Source organism: Trichechus manatus, unplaced genomic scaffold, assembly GCF_000243295.1.
Source record: "Trichechus manatus latirostris isolate Lorelei unplaced genomic scaffold, TriManLat1.0 scaffold00164, whole genome shotgun sequence".
Taxonomy (NCBI): Eukaryota; Metazoa; Chordata; class Mammalia; order Sirenia; family Trichechidae; genus Trichechus; species Trichechus manatus.
The window spans coordinates 2,578,846-2,596,865 of record NW_004444100.1 but is presented as its reverse complement, the minus strand read 5'-3'; the positions used below and the strand labels follow the sequence as shown (position 1 = coordinate 2,596,865).

Genomic DNA, 18,020 nt, shown 5'->3' with positions numbered 1-18,020 from the left:
ATGAAAGTATTTTGTGACTACACAATTCAAAATTCTAAGTTTCTATTAAAAAAATTTACCAGTATCCAAGCAATAAATTGCTTTAGATTATGTAGTTGCTTTTTTTTTTTTTTTTTAATTTCAGATAGCCTCTGGATCCAGTGGGTCTCGTTGGGGGTGATACTGACCCCTGGTTGGGGGGTGGGGGGGCAGGATAAGGAGAAAAGTTTTAAAAAATAGATGGTGCCCTTTTAGGTCATCAGAACGGGATTTGTTGGATGGGGACCAGGGATCCTAGACAATCTGCAGTGTATGAGGCAGTCCCTCACAACAGTTTTTCCTACATCCTATGACTTTTGGAGGTTCTACACAGGTTTCACGTAAGTGAAAAATCTGTTCGTAATGTAATGAGCTTAGAACCTAAATCTGTTTTACATATACATAGGGCTTTTTAAAAAAATGTTTTAATATATAATACAAATTTTGCAGGCATGTAACTACTGTGTAAACTGAAGACAGATTGTATTTTATTACTGAGAGAACTTTACTGAGAAATGGGGGAAAATCGTATCTCTGAAGGCAAACTGTGGTATTTTAGTTACACCTTTATGGTATGCATTTGAAACTGTCATATTAATGCTGATTCCATGTAGAAGTGCAAGCATCCAACCACTTCCTTGTTTTCTGTGCATTTTAGTAAGTAAATCCTTGAAGACGACTACCTACACTTTCATTATAAACTACCTTGCTTTTTTTTTTTATATTACAGCGCATTGTATTATTTTTGAAATTTACACATATGTAGGTAGGTTATATCATCAATGGATTTCATTTCAAGACAGTGATGGTGGTTTATAAAACATTGGTTATAAAAAAGGAGGTATTAGGTCTGGTAGGGCATTTGAGGTTATACTCAAATGCTTGATTTGCGGGGAGAGAGTAAAAAAATTGTTTTTTCCCAAGTGTTCTATTAGCGACCATTTATTTACTGTGTGCACAGTACTGTGGCAGGTAATCCTTCAAGCCCTTTAAAATCATAGGTGTTTCCTAGGAGTCTGTCCTTGGGATACTGTGCATTCTACAAACCTGTATGTACTGACCAGATGGCTCCTCAGCTCTGGACTTAGATGTCATGCAAGTCGTAGTCCTTCAGGAACTCTAGGCCATTGCTTCTCAAACATCTGTGGTGAAGAACTGATTTTTTAAAATTCTCATCTTTCTCGGACCAACGCTTTTGGAAAATACAAGATCACAGGCATGGATGTTCTAGCAGTGTCAAATTGCTGTAAGTTTCTAAACACTCTTAATTTCTGTATTGATCTCATTGCAGACTGGTGCATCTGCAGACCAGAACCAGTCTACAGACCACACTGTGTGTAGCACCACTCTAGGCCTTTGTACGTCACCAGTATTCCTGAATCAGGAAATAGGTAAAAAGCAGTTTTGGTATTGATTGGGAAGTTATCTCAGGAATGAAGATAGAAACAAAGATTATAATTAAAACAAAACAAAAACTCATTGCCATCAAGTCAGTTCTGACTCATGTCAACTCTATGTGACAGAGCCTGCTCCATAGGGTTTTCCTGGCTGTAATCTTTATGGAAGCAGATCACCAGTCATTTCTTCCACAGCACTGCTGGGTAGGTTCAAACCACCAACTTTTAGGTTAGCAGCTGATTGCAAACCATTTGTACCACCCAGGGACCCTAGGGAGTTATCTCAGGAATGAGATGGGACTAAAAATAGTAATTGCATCCTGCAAAAGAATTACCCAAAGGGAAAGCAAAATTACAGGTCCAAGAGGTGGATAAAGCCTCCTTAGTACTTAAGTGGGTAGAATAAGAAACAACTGTGTTTTAAGAACATGAGCCCTGTAGCCAGAGTGCCTAGGTTCAGAACCCTGGTTCTTAATTACTGTAGGACCTGGAGCAAGTTACTTAATCATTCTGTTTCATTTTTTTATAAAATGGAGACAACAATAGTAACTATCTTGTATGGCTGTCTGAAGGTTAAAAAGGGTTAATACATGAACAGTGCCCGACACATATTAAGCATTACATTGGCTATGCACAGGAAGCGTGAATATCAGCATGGGAGATAGGGAGGGTCAGATAAGAGGTAGGTGAGGTAGAAGTACAGTTTTCCTTTCCGTACTTTGGGCCTGGCTAATTTGAACGGAGCTTTGTTCAGTTGTGGGAAATGTCATGATAAAATAGCGTACTCTGAAGAGCTGCCTTTTATAATGTCTTCAAAAAAAATTGCTCAGCTCTGTTACTGGGAAAATTGTTCCTGGTAGAAATGCAGAAACCATCTATCCGACAACCTACTGGACATCCCGGGGATGGCCCACAGACCATGAACTAAGCTCCCGGTGGAACCCATATCTTTCTCTTCAAATCAACATCCATCCTCCTCATATTTTTTTATCTCAATGAACTGGCACCATCACCCAAGCTATAAAACTAGGGGTCATCGCTGACTCTTCCGTTTCTGTTATTCCCCTCATTAGAGGTGTTGATTTCTCCTGAGGCACTCTGTTACGTTGATAACCCTGAATAAACTACATCTCTGAAGTTCAAGTCTTTGTTTAATACCCTGCCCCTGAATCTGAAGTCCATAATTTAATAAAAAGCAGCAGAATTGATATTCCAGTCGGCCCTCTGTATCCGTGGGTTCCGCATCTGCTGATTCAATCAACTGTGGATCGAAAATATTCAAGGGAGAGAAAGGCTTTTTTTCTTGTCACTATTCCCTAAACAATACAGTTTAACAACGATTTACATAGCATTTACATTGTATTAGGTATTATAAGTAACCTAGAGATGATTTAAAGTATACAGGAGGTTATGCACAGGTTATATGCAAATAGTCAAGCATCCAAGATTTTTGGTATCTGTGAGGAGTCCTGGAATTAATCCCTTGTGGATACTGAGGGACAACTTGTACGCCAATTCTGGGCTTAGGTTTCAAGAAACTCTAGCAGCTTCTGCTTTTGTGCTCTTGGGAACTCTAAGCTGCCATGCAAGCCCACATGGAGACAGACCCTAACACTACATGGTACTTAAAAGCCATCAGTATTAGACCAAAAGGTCAAGAATTACTCAAAAGCAAAGATGAGAAGATAAGAGGCAGGGAAACTAGAGTACTGGAAAGGGAACAAACTGAACATAATTAAAGAGAAAGCTGACACATTGCGATAAATTTGTGTTGATATCAATTTGTGATAAATGTCACTGAACAACTTGTGTGGAAATTGTCAAATGGGAATCTAATTTGCTGTGTAAACTTTCACCAAAAACTCAATAAAATATTAAAAAAAAAAGACTACATGGAAGAAAACCAAGGAGCCTGCTGCCAACTGGAAGTCACGTTCCAGACATGACCCCAGTTGAGCTGCTCCAGCCCGCCCCCACTGTTTGAACTATCCTAGCTAAGGCAGAAGACATCTGAGTGAAGAAGCCACTTTGGATGTTCTAGTCGCACAGACACAATGTGGAATGAGCCATTTCTGCTGTGCCTTGCCCAAATTCTTGATCTACAGCAACGTGAAAAATAATAATAATAATAATAATAGTTGTTTTAAGCCACTAAGTTGTAGGGTGGTCTGTTGCATAGTAATAAATAATCTGAACACTCCCTTTAAGAATGCCTTTGAATAGGCATTTATCTGGCCTTGTCTCTGTTTCTGAGGGAGCTTCCTAATCTCCCTGCTTTATTAAAATGCCATCCCCTCCAATATATCCTCCATGTTGATGTCAGAGTAATGTTGTTGAACTATTTCTCCACTGTTTATAATCCTTCAAGTTCTCTCACGTTGTTTAGGTTAAAATAAAAACTCCTTAGCATTCTAGATTTATGTGATGTGCCGCTCTCATTTCTCCTTTCTTATTTTCCCATCCTGCCTGATTTAGGAAATAATATTGGAGTTATTATTCCCTCTCCTTGAGCGTAGAGAATGTGACCCATCTGGAGCTGGGCTCACAAGGACTCACAAGGACGCATCAACTGGGCCCTGAGGTATAAAGACAATAGCTAAGATAATCTTGGAAAATATCTTTTAGGGAAACTTTCACATGAAGCCAATCAAACAGAACACAAAAGACTTTCCACTCATCTTTTTCTATTAGCATTTAGTGAATAGAAATTTGTTGGACCAATGAAGACCCTCCTGACTGTCGTTACTGAAACCTGTACCAACGATTGTTAAGAAAGACAATTCAAAATGTAGGATTACAGTTTCTAGCCCATCTGAAAAGGCTAAGCTTTCAATGGTTTTGCCCATGTGTAATGTGAATATATACTGATGGCTCTGTGACTGGTCTTCGGACTTGGGCAGACATGGCTGTGTCAGCATGCTTGTCTGTTTTCCCACTGTTGCCTATTCTGTAATATTCTTTGGACTTGGGCAGACATGACTATGGCAGCATGCCTGTCCATTTTCCCATTCTTGCCTATTCTGTAATATTCTTTGGACTTGGGGAGACATGGCTCTAGCAGCATGGTTGTCCGCTTCCCACTTCTGCCCTTTTGAATATATGCCGAATAAAACTTTGTTTTTGCTTTACTCAATTTTGTGATGCTTTTCCCCTACAACATGCCTTTGCACCCTATGCTCGTCGTATGAAACCACTTGCCACCATTGAACACTGTGATCTTTCTATACCTCTTTGCAATGCTGTTCCTTCTCCATTAAGACATTCTCTCCCCGCCTCGTCTAACCAGGAAGGCTCTCTTCAAAACGCCTTAGGGATTACTTCTTCCAAGTTTTCCTTGAAAACCTCCACTGCCATGGTAAGATGCTCTTCCTTTGCTTGCGTCTTTATCACATCTCTTAAGAATTTGGGAGTCCTGGTGGCACAGTGGTTAAGAGCTTGGCGGCTAAGCTTGGCTGCTAACCAAAAGGTCAGCAGTCCGAATCCACCAGCCAGTCCTTGGAAACCTATGGGGCAGTTCTACTCTGTCCTATAGGGTCGCTATAAGTCAGAATCGACTTGATAGCAAGTTTTTTTTTTTTTTTTTTTAAAGAATTTGAGTGATTCTTTTGTCAATTCTCCTAAGGTAAATAGCTAGTATCATTCTGAAGGCATCAGAGAGAAGTTAATTCATTATATACAATGGATACCTTAGGGCTTAATTCTCCAGGGGAGGGAGGAGCTTGCCCCCCACCCCCACCCCCATTGAGAAGGGCTGTTCTAGACTAAATTCTTTCAAGGACAAGGACTGCGATCTGTTACTACTAGCATAGGGCCTAGTTCATGCTTATTTGTTAGATTAAAAAACACGTGAATAGATACTGCCCTCAAAGGAGCTCAAATTACAAACACAGAACTAATGCAAAGTTTTTCATATCAGAGTACAAATGCCCACATTTTTCAAGATGCGGTCTCTGCACCACATCTTAACCGATTTCTGTGTGCCATAGTCTGGCACATAGTAAGCATCCAATCACTTGTGGACTTGGCTATCCCTTTCATTTTTAAATTATCTCCATCTTGAGCTGTGCCTAACTAGGCTGCGCACTGTCACCCAGAGACTAAAACCAGGTTTGGAATCCCAAAGCTGAGAACTACTAGTCTGAATGACCATGCTGATAAAATTGTGAGAGGCTATGTCAAATATAATTTCATTACACTTTGATGAAAGATATAATCCTTAACTCATTATATGTTCACTTTGAAAACTGAGGCAGTGATATGAGACTAAGAAATAAAACCTCTATCATAAAGTCTCAAGAAATATGAGGAATATAAAAACAATAAAACTTTTAATAGGTATCCAACCAAACTTTTATTGGGGTTTTATTGCAATCTACTTTCAGTAATAAGGGTAAAATAACCATAAGAAGAACTCTGATCAGATTTTATTCAGCAAAACAGTTTTTCATGAATGCTTAAGGTCAGTGTATCGTCAGCTGTTTCCAGTATCAACTTGAGTACCTCATCATGGAAATTTATGCCAGAATGACAAAAGTAAGGCATTGCAAGATCCTAAATTGTTGAAGATTAAACTGTAATTTACAGATTATAATTTTTAGGGCAGTCAGTAAAGTACATTAATACTCTACAATAAATAAGGATTTAAAAAATGTGTTGCTTAGCCCTTGTTTAACTTAATTCAATTATTAGCTTATTCTTTAAGTACTCCAGTTAATAAAGGTTTGATTGTACTTCAAGAACTCTGACTTTTCCAAAGATAAAAAATTATTCTTATTTGTTATGACAAAAATTAAGCTTAAAAGCACATTCATACTTGTCCTTAAAAGCATGTTTATATATGAGATAATCTCTGGAGACACGGCTAATCTGGCAAAAGGAGACATATGCAAAGAACTAGAGGGCAATCTTCCCATCCCCACTTCCTCCAAAAAGCCACACTTGGCCTCAGTGTAAAAGGTATATTTTATTGCCATGCTACAAAATGTATGAAGTTGGCACTGGTAGGGAGAAATAAGAACAAAGAGTGGAAAGGGATAGAGGGCAAATGATGTTGTTACATATACAACAAGGTTTTATTTTAATTAACAGTGGTAATTAAAAGTTTTGCCAATATTAAAAATGCAAATCAAAATTTAAAATGCTGATATGAAACAGCATTAAAAATACAATTTATACATAGTACAGTATCACGTCTTTTATCAGAGAAATATGGAATGTTTATAAAAGAAATTAATCATAGGGGTAAATTTCATATTTCATATACAATTTGGCAATGGTAGTCCCACTGTTAGACAACTTCTTATATAAGAAAAAATTAAAAATCTAATAAGCTACCTTTATACAAAGTTGCTATATTTATGCCTTTATGTAGGAAAAAAAAAAAAAACATTTATAATGCAGATTAGGACATATAATAATCTTACAATATTATACAATGTAATGGAAATAAAAACATAACACAAAATTTGTCCTTTATAAAATGTATGCTTTGCATTTACTAATGCAAATGTGGCACACTGGTGACTACTGTACTATTAATACCAGTCTGTCTCCATGCTATAATTGTCCAATTGTTATAGAACTGCAATTGTAATGATGCTACAAAAGAATTGTGTCATACCCCAAAAAAATGAGGAAGTAGGGATGGGGAAAAGGGATGCAAAGAACAGGAAAGATCAAAAGGGTGCTGGTTCGGGCAGAGTATACTGTGGTATGTCATAAAAGATTTGTTAATTTTTCAAGCCAAAAACATCTCTATACATTCTGTATTTCGTACCAATGCCCTTACTCAAATTTGGCAAATGTAAGGGAAAAGGTAATTAGTACCATATACCTCACATATCAGAAATATGAATGAGATGGCAATACATCAGTTACTTCTGTATGATGTTTCTGATAGTATGTCTATTTCAAGGATATATATATACACACACATACACATGTATATACATATACATACACATACGTGTACATATACATACACACTACACATTGCACAAAACACTAGGGCATCATGGGTTAGAATGGACAGCACGGGGGAAAGTGGAAAGTACTTTTTAGCTTGCAAAAACCTTTACCTTGAGGCAAAAATATGGTGGCACATTGCTGGGAAATTATTAAAACATAAGGCCCCTGTCCCATTTTTAATAGAACATTATTGAGGTACATTTTTATAAGCTTTGCCACAGGGTTTTTTTTTGGGGGGGGATAAACAAACACTAGCTTATTCTTATAACATTGAACTGTGGGGTCAACATTACTATGTATAAAAACAAAGATTGCTTGGCAAATTTTCATAAATCCCAAATGTGATCTATTCTGGATATCCTGGGAAGTGAAAAGCTTTTTGCTGAGTCTTCAAGAGTAAAGTGCTTATCTTATCACCCCACAGCAGCAGTAAATAAAGGGAACTATTTGCCAATCTTCCTGGAGGGAGGGAAGGCACCATATTTTCATTTTTAAAGGAAGATGAAACAGTGAAATAAAAACACTTAAGAAAAAACACAGGTAACACCAACATCAGTTTCCAACCTTGGTCTGGGATGAATGCCATCATGATCTACACTGACAAAAGAGGATTCTATTTGGGGAAAAATATATGATCAATGATTATATTTTCAGAACCTAAAAGTGGGATCACATAGTCTGTTAACAGAATAGAAGATCTAAAATTAGGTTTGTCTCAGAAAACCTAGGACATAATAGCCACAATTCATTATATGCCAACAAAATATCTCATTCTAAAATGCACCTAGTAATAGGAGCATTCTTCCAGGAAAGAGCTTAATGCCCAGTACTAGACTACTTCAAGGGACAAATAGTGTTCTAAATTACTTTTTATTAAATAGGAACACAGGTGATTTCCAGAAGACATTTAGAAATTAACACCAGTTGTATGTATCTTCCTAACACTCATACAGTACCTAAAATCAAATTCTTAGCAGACAAATTGGTCCCATTCTCATTTTTAAAGCACATAGTATTTAAAGCATAAATTGTAATGATTATATCGGAGTTACCTAAAAAAATATAAAAACTAATTAGAAGCTGGAGGAAAAGATGAAAAGGATAAGAAAGATAAAAAAGTATCCAACCCCCAAAAATGAATAAGTAGATCAGCTCTTTCATTTGGAGGTTAGTGTTCTGTCTTGACTGTCTGTTCTCAGAAAACCATGAGCATTCATTCCATTGTAATTCTTATTCCACATTACAAAACTATCACATAAATTTGGCACAATTAGCATTCTATTCAGAAGAACGCATAAATGGAACAAAATATTAAAAATGGAAGCTGCACACCTATACCACTGACCTCCTTTTTGAAGAACAGCGAATACTTTAGTAAGCACCAATGTCACAGGAAAAAAGAAAGTAAGTCTGCTATGCACATAAACCAATGGCAATGAAAATGATGAAGACACTTTTAATGATTTATTTTCTTTATAATGGTCCCAGTCTATTGTTCTGCTAATCCATTCTTACATAGATTGGATGCTATTTGACTGAAACTTTTTCTTGCTAAATTACTCTTAGTTACATCTGGTAGATCCAGAACACATCTCAAACTTCCTCATATTTAGAGAAAACAGTAAAATATTTTGTAAGGTAACCCAACCTTCTCTCCACTCACCCTTGTCTTATATTATCTAGTGTTTAGGAAAGCGGAACTTTCTTGATTTTCCAAGAATTTCACATATGGACTCTCCTTAGTTCATATAAACTTCAATTCATTCTAAATCCTTAAGTATGACACGGTCTCACTGCTACAAGACTTTCACTGTACCTGTTATGCTGGCAACAATATTAACATTCTATTGAAATCAAGAGATAATCAAAGGCCCAGCGATGAGTGAAAGCACAGCAGAGCTGAGGAACACTACAGCGGGCAGAGGACAACTGCAGCCACGTAACTGAGTGAATCACTGCTAAAGTGCTGGGGAGTGTGCCCACAAAGGAAACACAGTACCTTTAGGGAACTTTGCATGTTAAAAGTATCTTTCTTTTTTTCTCAGCTGCTAAAGAGATCACCTATGGACACAAGTGAAATTAAAAATTGAGAAAATGTTTTTATCAACTTGAAACCAAAGTAAACAGCATATAAATAAATACTGGAAAAGGGCAACCCTGTTATAGAATGGCAGTAAGTTCCAAATGAACCTTCAAAATCATAATTTGACAAAACGCAAACCAAACAATGAACATATACTCCAATCTCAAAACTATATACAAACTTAGACATTTTAAATTGAAAAAGACATTTAAGCGACAAAATAAGACATCCCAAACACCAAAGAAAAAACTGAAGGTAAATGGAAACCTAATGGCACAAATAACCTCCAGAAAACAATGTTAATGTTAATAATCTACAGGAGAGAAATTTTCAAGAGATCATGGTTCATCTTTTCAAATGTTTTTGGGTAAAGTGACCTGAGACTGACTCTTGAGCCTATCATGATTCTGATTAAGATACCTGGGCATGCCCTTCAAATGACATCATGAGATGAGTAAACAGAAAATTTTTTCTCCTTCCTGCCTTTCTAACACACCAACAGCAAACCATATTCATGGACACAGGACTCTTTCTACTAACACTGAAGGCAAAGGAGCTGACTGGGTATATAAGGAGGTGCGGTACTTATATTTCCTTTACATATGTTTTGGCTCAAGTAAAAAAGCCGTTAATTAACAAAATAAAAGATTCCTCATATTATATACTGGAGGCCACATACTGTGAATAGTGTATCTACAAATATTACTTTCAAAGCCTAGAGTTATCTGTTAGCAATGTACATTATCAAGAGGCTTTATAAAATGTTTTAAATGCCAACCATGACTTAGACATGAATGATATACGTAAGTCCAGAATATTGATAAAAATCAACCAGCATGTCACTCACTTCAACTCTTGTTTTAAATAGGCACTGTGAAAATGGGAATGCTGCTGTACAATAATGAGTAGTATATAATGAAATTAGTGTTCTTTAATGAGTACCTGCTCTACATTAATTCCCTTTAGTTAAAGAAGCACATGAAATATTAAGATAAAAATTTTATCAGTCTATAAAAGTAGTGTTTAGGAATGAAAATGAAGCACTTGCATCTTCATTTTTAAAAACTTCACAAAGGTGCAAACAACGTAATGCTCTCCAGGCTCACATTGGCAGATCAGTACTATTATGTCTAGTTTTCCTAGATGTACCATCATCTCGTGGCAGTGCTTTCTGCAAATTTGACATAGCAGCAGTTCTCTCGATGTCTATCACAGCATACAACTCTGTGCGCCTGGTAGGGGTTTGTGGAAGGGGAGTGGTAGGCGTTTTTGGAGTCTGAGGGTTGTCAGAGTCACTGCCACCTTCCAAGTCAACCTGTATGTAATTGAGCTGCCTGTGTTCTAAACTTGGGCGTCTGATATCGAAGTTAAAGACTGTCGGTGTACAGTCCCGACGCCTTGAATATTCTATTTTGTGAGCACTTGCTGGCACTGTTACATTCTCTGTATTTACATAGTTATGCATTGGATCTAGATTATTATGGTAGCCATTTAGAGATGGAGTCTTTGGTCCTAAATTGTCATCTTCATCCCTACTTAGCTTGCGGGCTTCCCAAACAGGAGGCAAAGATGGTAAATTTTCATAGTTTAACAATGCAGTTCTTCTCTGAGCTGAGTTGTTGATATTCTGGGTATCTGAGGTACTGGTGGACGTCAGACGACCTCTCCTGACCCCTGAGGCACTAGGAATAGATAGCCCATTTATGTTTTCATACACTAGTTTGTTAACAGTGGGTGCATCTCTTCGCTCGTCACTGTCATATCCAGTGTCCCATTCTGTGTTATTTGCTCCACTTCCACTAACTTGGTCTCTTCCAAGTTGCTCCAGTTTCTCTTTTTCCATTAATTGCTTTTGAACAGGAGTTGGTCCTAAAACAAATTTGACTCCTTCGGGCTCAAGAAGAATCTGAGGGTCTCTGTCCTCAATACTACTTGGTTCCTCTTTTGGCATGTTGCTTTCAGCATTAGAAACCCTTGCCTCCAATGGGACATGCACACTTGTTCGGTTTTTCCGTTCTTCTTGCACACCTGTAGTGTTGACATAGGTATGTACCTGAAAGGATATAAGACAGTGAATCAGTAACTTGCTTAAAAAACAAAACAAAAAATGCCTAATCATGCCAATTAACTTTATTAATTAACTCTCTCTCTAAAGATGATACTACTTCAAAAGCTTTTATACCTGTTATTTTTTTTAACTAATCAAAAAGTGGGTATGTGTTTGTAGAAATGTCTTCCTAACTGGGTAAGAGAATAACTACTTTAAAATAATATCCAGCATTATACTTGATAGTGAAACGCGAGAAGAATTCTGTAAAAAAAAAAAAAAAAAAATTTAGAAACAAAATAAGGATTATCAATTTTTACATTGTTCTAGAAATTCTCATCAAAGCCTTTGTTATGGATTGAACTGTGTCCTCCAAAAACATGTGTTGTAAGTCCTAAACCCTTTACTTGTGGATGTAATCCCAGTTGGCAATAGGATTTTCTTTTTTATGTTAATGAGGCCTTATCAGTATAGGGTGTGTCAAACCAATCACGTTTCAGATATAAAAAGAGAAGATTAAGCACAGAAGCAAGGAAGCAGAGGGGGAAAGACAGATGCCACACAGAGATCTCCAATGAATGCCAAGAAAAGCTGAGACAAGGATTTTCCCCCAGACCAGACAGAGAGCACCTTTCCCTAGAGCCAGCACCCTGAATTCAGACTTCTACTTTCATGAACTGTCAGAAAATAAATTTCTGTTCATTAAAGCCACCTGCTTTTGGTATTTTTTTTTTTTTTTATAGCAGCACTAACAGGCTAAGAGCATTAAAATATAATTCAGTAATAACAAGTATGGAAAAAGAAGAGACAAAAATATCATTATTTACAAATTATATAACTGTATAAATAGATAAATCCTACCAGATTTAATAGGAGTTCTGAAAAATGCAAAGATAAAATAAATACAACCCAGTAAGAATTTATCATTAGTTCAAATACCTCAATGGTATTTTTAAACCAAAATATGAAAATTTTGGGAAGTTTATACATAAAATTTTACAAAGTCAAAATGCAAAACTGGAAAATATGATTATAGCAAATAAAGTAAAGAACTCATTATGTAAGGAACACGAAAAAATCAATTTAAAAACACTAAAACTGTTAATAAAAAAAAACCATATGGTTTACAAAGAGAGATATAACTAATTAACACATAGATACATTCAGCTGAATATTTCATTTTTCAAAAAATATAACAGCCAGGAATACTAAATAGTTCCATAATAATATCAACAACAAAACCTATCCCCTCCTGCTAATAGTCCTTTAATCATTAAGACTAAAATATGAAAACCAGTATAAATTCTTAATCCATTGAAGGTTATTATAATGGGAACTGACTATTAGTTATGTCTTTCTTGATAAACTTCCAAAAATCATTTATGTTTATCTGTAGATGCACATCTCCTGTGATTCCACGAACCACATTAATACTAAGTTTTTCTGAACTCCTGCAGGTGGGCATATATACCAGTAAATAAATATATGCTATTTCTTGATTCTTCACTACAAAAGTAATTTATAAATAGTGAAAGTTAAAATTCAAAGTGACTGGACTTCTAGGTAACATGGCACTATAGACAGAAGCACCATGCCGTCCACCCACAGTAAAGGTCCAAAAAACTAAGTCAAACAGACACAAACGTCAATCCTGAATTCCTAACCTTCAAATGAAGAGATAAAGAACTCAGCCAAGTACTGAATGGAATAAGAAACTGACAGACAACAGAGAGTGAGGAGAGATACATGCAGGGGTCCCCATCAGCTAACGCAGTATGGATCCGTCATCTTGGACTCCTGTCGGAGATCAGCGAACAGGGAGTACAGGAAAGCAGCTTCAAGGACCTCCCAGCAAGAGACAGAACAACCAGTAACCAGAGATATACGCTTTCCCACCCACCACCCTTTTTCACCCCCACTCGGCCTCCTCTGCTTCCTGTGGCCACAGTCTCTTGGCTGGGAAGCACTGGCTTCACCCCTGTGCCGCTTGGATTCCACACGCCCGCACTGACCAGCTCCCTGAATGCTATTTGTTGGTTGTTGGTGCTGCTTTTTTCCGCTTCTTTTGGTTTCTCCCGTACCTCTCACCACCTCCATCTCCTTTCTCTCAACTACCTGGCTCTGTGCACCATCTTTGCTTCTAGCTGAAAGGCTGTGAAATGCCACTCGACTGCAGAACTGCTTCCCAGACCATGCTGCCAGGCTGGTGGGATCCCCAGGACTTTCTATATGTTTTCTTTTTGTTTTCTCATCTTGGGAGCCCCTTCTAGCCGAGCAGTATGCGCAGCTTTGGAGCTACTCCCTCAGTCTGTGCAGATGCGCAGTGGGATCCCTGGGAGCATTTCCTTTTTCTTGTTTTTTTTTTTTTGGGGGGGCGGTTACCCTTTTGGGTTTTTCTGGTTTGTTTTCTTTTCTTTTCTCGCTTTTTCCCTTTTTGACTTTCTTCATTTCTCAGTTTCTCTTATCTCTATACTTACCTTCTCTTACTGTCTCCTGAATACCTGGAGCTGTATGACATCTCTATCCCTTCTAACCAGACTGTATTTCACGACCTGGGAGCAACTTTCCCAGTCCTCACAGCTGCACTGGTGGGATCTCTGGGGGCATTGCTTTTCTTTATTTTTTATTCTAATTTTTACTTATTCACTTTTTTATTTTACCCTTTTCCTTTTTGTTTTTCTCCATTTCTGTCTCTCATCTTTCCACTCCAATGGCAAGCTCCCTTAGCACTCTTTTTTGTTTGTTAGTTTGTTTATATGTTTTTGGCTCCTCTTCCTCCTCCTCTCGCTCCTCTTTCCCCTACCCATCTTAGCTCCACACATCACCATCTCCCCCTTCCTTCTTGCCTACCTGCACTGTGCGCTGAGCATCACACCCCCAAGAAGCACAGCCACGGCCTACCGTAACCTGCCCTGCCCTGATTGCAGGGCTGCCCTGTCGGACCTAGTATGTGCCACAAACCCCATCTCAGCAACTCCCCTTCAGCTGGACTTGCCCTGCTGTACCATACCTGAGTGACTGACCCTGCCCATTGGACAAGGAGGGGAAAACTATCGTGCCCACAGATGAGCAAACAACAAACAACGCACGGCCTGCCTGCTCAGACATAACCAAATAAAAAAGCAGGATAAAACAAATCTACAATCAATAAACGAGGAAAATAAATACTGAATGTCTGGAAGACAGCAGACAATATCAAAGCATATTAAAAAACAGGACAAGATGGTTGCAGGATGCGTCCAAAATAAAACACCAGATGACTTTCCAGTAGAAAAAAAGGCACTAGAAGTACCTGATAGGAATTCAAATCTCTACTATTCAGAGCTATCCAAGAGTTGAAGCAAAAAGCAGACAAAAATGAGGATAAAATAGACAAATTCATGGAAAAGGCATCCAAATTCATGGAAAATACAGACAAAAGAATGGAAGAATTCAGGAAAATAATACAGGAACAAAATGCTAAAATAAATTCACAGCTAAAAATCATACAAAGACAACAATTAGAAATCCAAAAGATAAACAAGATTTCAGAAACAGACAGTGTCACACAAGGGCTGAGGAGCAAGTCTGAAATGATGGAAGACAGGATCAGAGAAATTGAAGACAAATCCTTGGATACCACTTTGAGGAAAAATCAGAGAAAAGAACGAAGAAAAATGAAGAAATCCTGAGAACGATATAGGATACAATCAAAAGCAAAAATCTGCCAGTAATCAGAGTTCCAGAACAGGGGGGAGAAAACAGAAAAGACAGAGAGGATCATCAAAGAACTGCTGACAGAAAACTTCCCCTACACCATGAAATATGAAAACGTGACAATCCAAGAAGCTCAACGAATCCCATATAGGATAGACCTCAAAAGAAAATTACTAAGGCATATCATAATGACACTCACTAAAACCAAAGATCAAGAATGAATGCCAACAGCAGCTCGAGAAAAACAAAAAGTCACATACAGAAAAGAAACAATAAGACTGAGCTCGGATTATTTAGCAGAAACCATGCAAGCAAGAAGGCAATGGGATGACATATATAAACCCTTGAAAGAAAAAAAATTGCCAGCCAAGAATAATATATCCTACAAAACTCTCGTTCAAATATGATGGTGAAATTAGGACATTTCCAGATAAACAGAAATTAAGGGACTATGTGAAAACCAAACCAAACTTACAAGAATTACTAAAGGGAGTCCTTCGATCTGAGAACAAACAACATCAAACCACAGTCCGAATCAAGGACACAAGATCATACCAGCTAGATACAACCTAGGAAATGAACTCTCAAGGACTATCCAAAACCAAAAGAATTACAACAGGGAACAACAGACGTTAATCTGTAAGAGCCAACAACATTAGAACAATAAAAGAGGGAATAAATGGTGTAGGTATAGAACTTTCTAATGGAGAGGAAGGCAAGGCGATACGAAGTAATAATAGACTGGTTCAAACCGAGGAAGATATGAGTAAATTTCAAGGTAATCACAAAGAAAGTTAACAAACCCACTCATGAAAATAAAGAAGAAAAACACAAAGTCTCAGTAAACACAAAATCTATAAAAACAAAAGAAAAAAAAAAAAAATTTCACAAACAAAAGGAATTCAGCACAGAAGAGTAAGAGGAACAAAGAAAACGTCAGCACCACAAAAAGAAGCACTACAAAATGACAGCAATAAACTCACACCTATTAATAATTACACTGAATATAAATGGCCTAAACGTACCCATAAAGAGACGGAGAGTGACAGAATGGATAAAAAACAGGATGCATCAATATGCTGTCTACAAGAGACACACCTTAGAAACAAAGATGTGAATTTATTAAAAATCAAAAGATGGAAAAAATATATCAAGCAAACAGCTACCAAAAAAGAGCAGGAGTGGCAATACTAATCTCAAATAAAATAGACTTTAAAACAAAACCCACCATAAAATACAAAGAAGAACACTATATAATGATTAAGGGGATGATCCATCATGAAGACATAACCATAATAAACATCTATGGACCCAATGACAGGGCTCCAAAATATATAAACTCTAATAGCACTGAAAAAAGAAATTGACAGTTCCACAATAATAGAGGACTTCAATACACAGCTCTCAGTAAAGGACAGAACATCTAGAAAGAAACTCAACAAACATACAGGAGACCTGAACGGCAAAATCAGCCAACTTGACCTCATAGACATAGAACACTCACCCAACAGCTGCAAAGTACACACAGTTTTCCAATGCACATGGAACATTCTCCAGAATAGACCACATCTTAGGCCACAGAGCAACCCTCAACAAAATCCAAAACGCTGCGGTAATACAAGTGCCTTCAAGAAAGAAACTAACAGGAAGACCAAGGAAAAAAATCAATTACAAGGAAACTGAATAACACCCTCCTTACAAACTACTGGGTAACAGAAGAAATCAGAGATGGAATCAAACAAGAATGAAAACACATCATACCAAAACCTTTGGGACATACCAAAGGCGGTGCTCAGAGGACAATTTATAGCAATAGATGCACACATCAAAAAAGAAGAAAGGGATAACTCAAAACATTAACTACAAAACTCGAACAAATAGAGAACAGCCCAAAAAAAGCCCACAGCCACAGAACAAAGGAAATAATAAAGATCAGAGCAGAAACAAATGAAATAGACAATAGAAAACAACAGAAGAATCAACAGAAGTTGGTTCTTTGAAAGGATCAACAAGATCGACAAACCACTGGCCAGACTACCAAAAGAAAAACAGTAGAGGATGCAAATAACCCAAATAAGAAATGAAATGAGGGACATTGAAACAGACTCAACTGGTATAAAAAGGATCATAACAGAGTATTATAAAAAACTACACTCCAACAAATTTGAAAACCTAGAGGAAACAGATAAATTTCTAGAAATACACTACCTACCTAAATTAACACTAAGTGATGTTGAAAATCTGAACAGACCCATAACAAGAAGAGATTGAAAAGGTAATAAAAAAAATTCCCAACCAAAAAAAAGCCCTGGCACAGATGGCTTCACTGGAGAATTCTACTAAACATTCAAAAAAGAGCTCAAACTATTTCAGAACACAGAAAAGGAAGCGACACTTCCAAATTTATTCCATGAAACCAGCATAACCTGATACCAAAGCCAGTCAAAGATACCAGAAAAAAAGAAATTACAGATCAATCTCTCTCATGAATACAGAGGCAAAAATTCTCACCAGAATTCTAGCCAACAGAATTCAGCAGCATATCAAAAAAACAATACACCACAACCAAGGATTCATACAAGGTATGTAAGGATGGTTCAACATTAGAAAATCAATCAACGTAACCCACCACTTAAATAGAAGGAAAAGAAAGGAACCATATGATCATTTCAAGTGATGCAGAAAAGCCATCTGACAAAGTCCAACACCCACTCCTGATAAAAACTCTCAATAAAATAGGTATAGAAGGGAAATTTCTCAACATAATAAAGGGCATTTATGCAAAACCAATGGCCAACATCATTCTTAATGG

At 37.2% G+C, this 18,020-nt stretch overlaps 1 protein-coding gene across 9 annotated transcripts in view; it reads right to left on the bottom strand.

Annotated features, from left to right (window-relative positions):
* Positions 1 to 5,016: 5,016 nt before the first annotated feature.
* The window catches only part of FRS2 (fibroblast growth factor receptor substrate 2), a 143,657-nt gene continuing 130,653 nt past the window's right edge, over positions 5,017 to 18,020 (bottom strand). For 6 of the 9 annotated variants that reach the window (XM_023740812.1, XM_023740811.1, XM_023740810.1 and 3 more), the window contains one exon: positions 5,018 to 11,518. In XM_023740812.1, coding sequence (XP_023596580.1) covers positions 10,568 to 11,518 — 951 coding nt within the window. In that variant the 3' untranslated portion in view covers positions 5,018 to 10,567. Of the gene's footprint in view, positions 11,519 to 18,020 lie in introns of all 9 variants that reach the window. The other 3 variants (XM_023740813.1, XM_023740817.1, XM_012558405.2) reach the window with 1 other exon arrangement.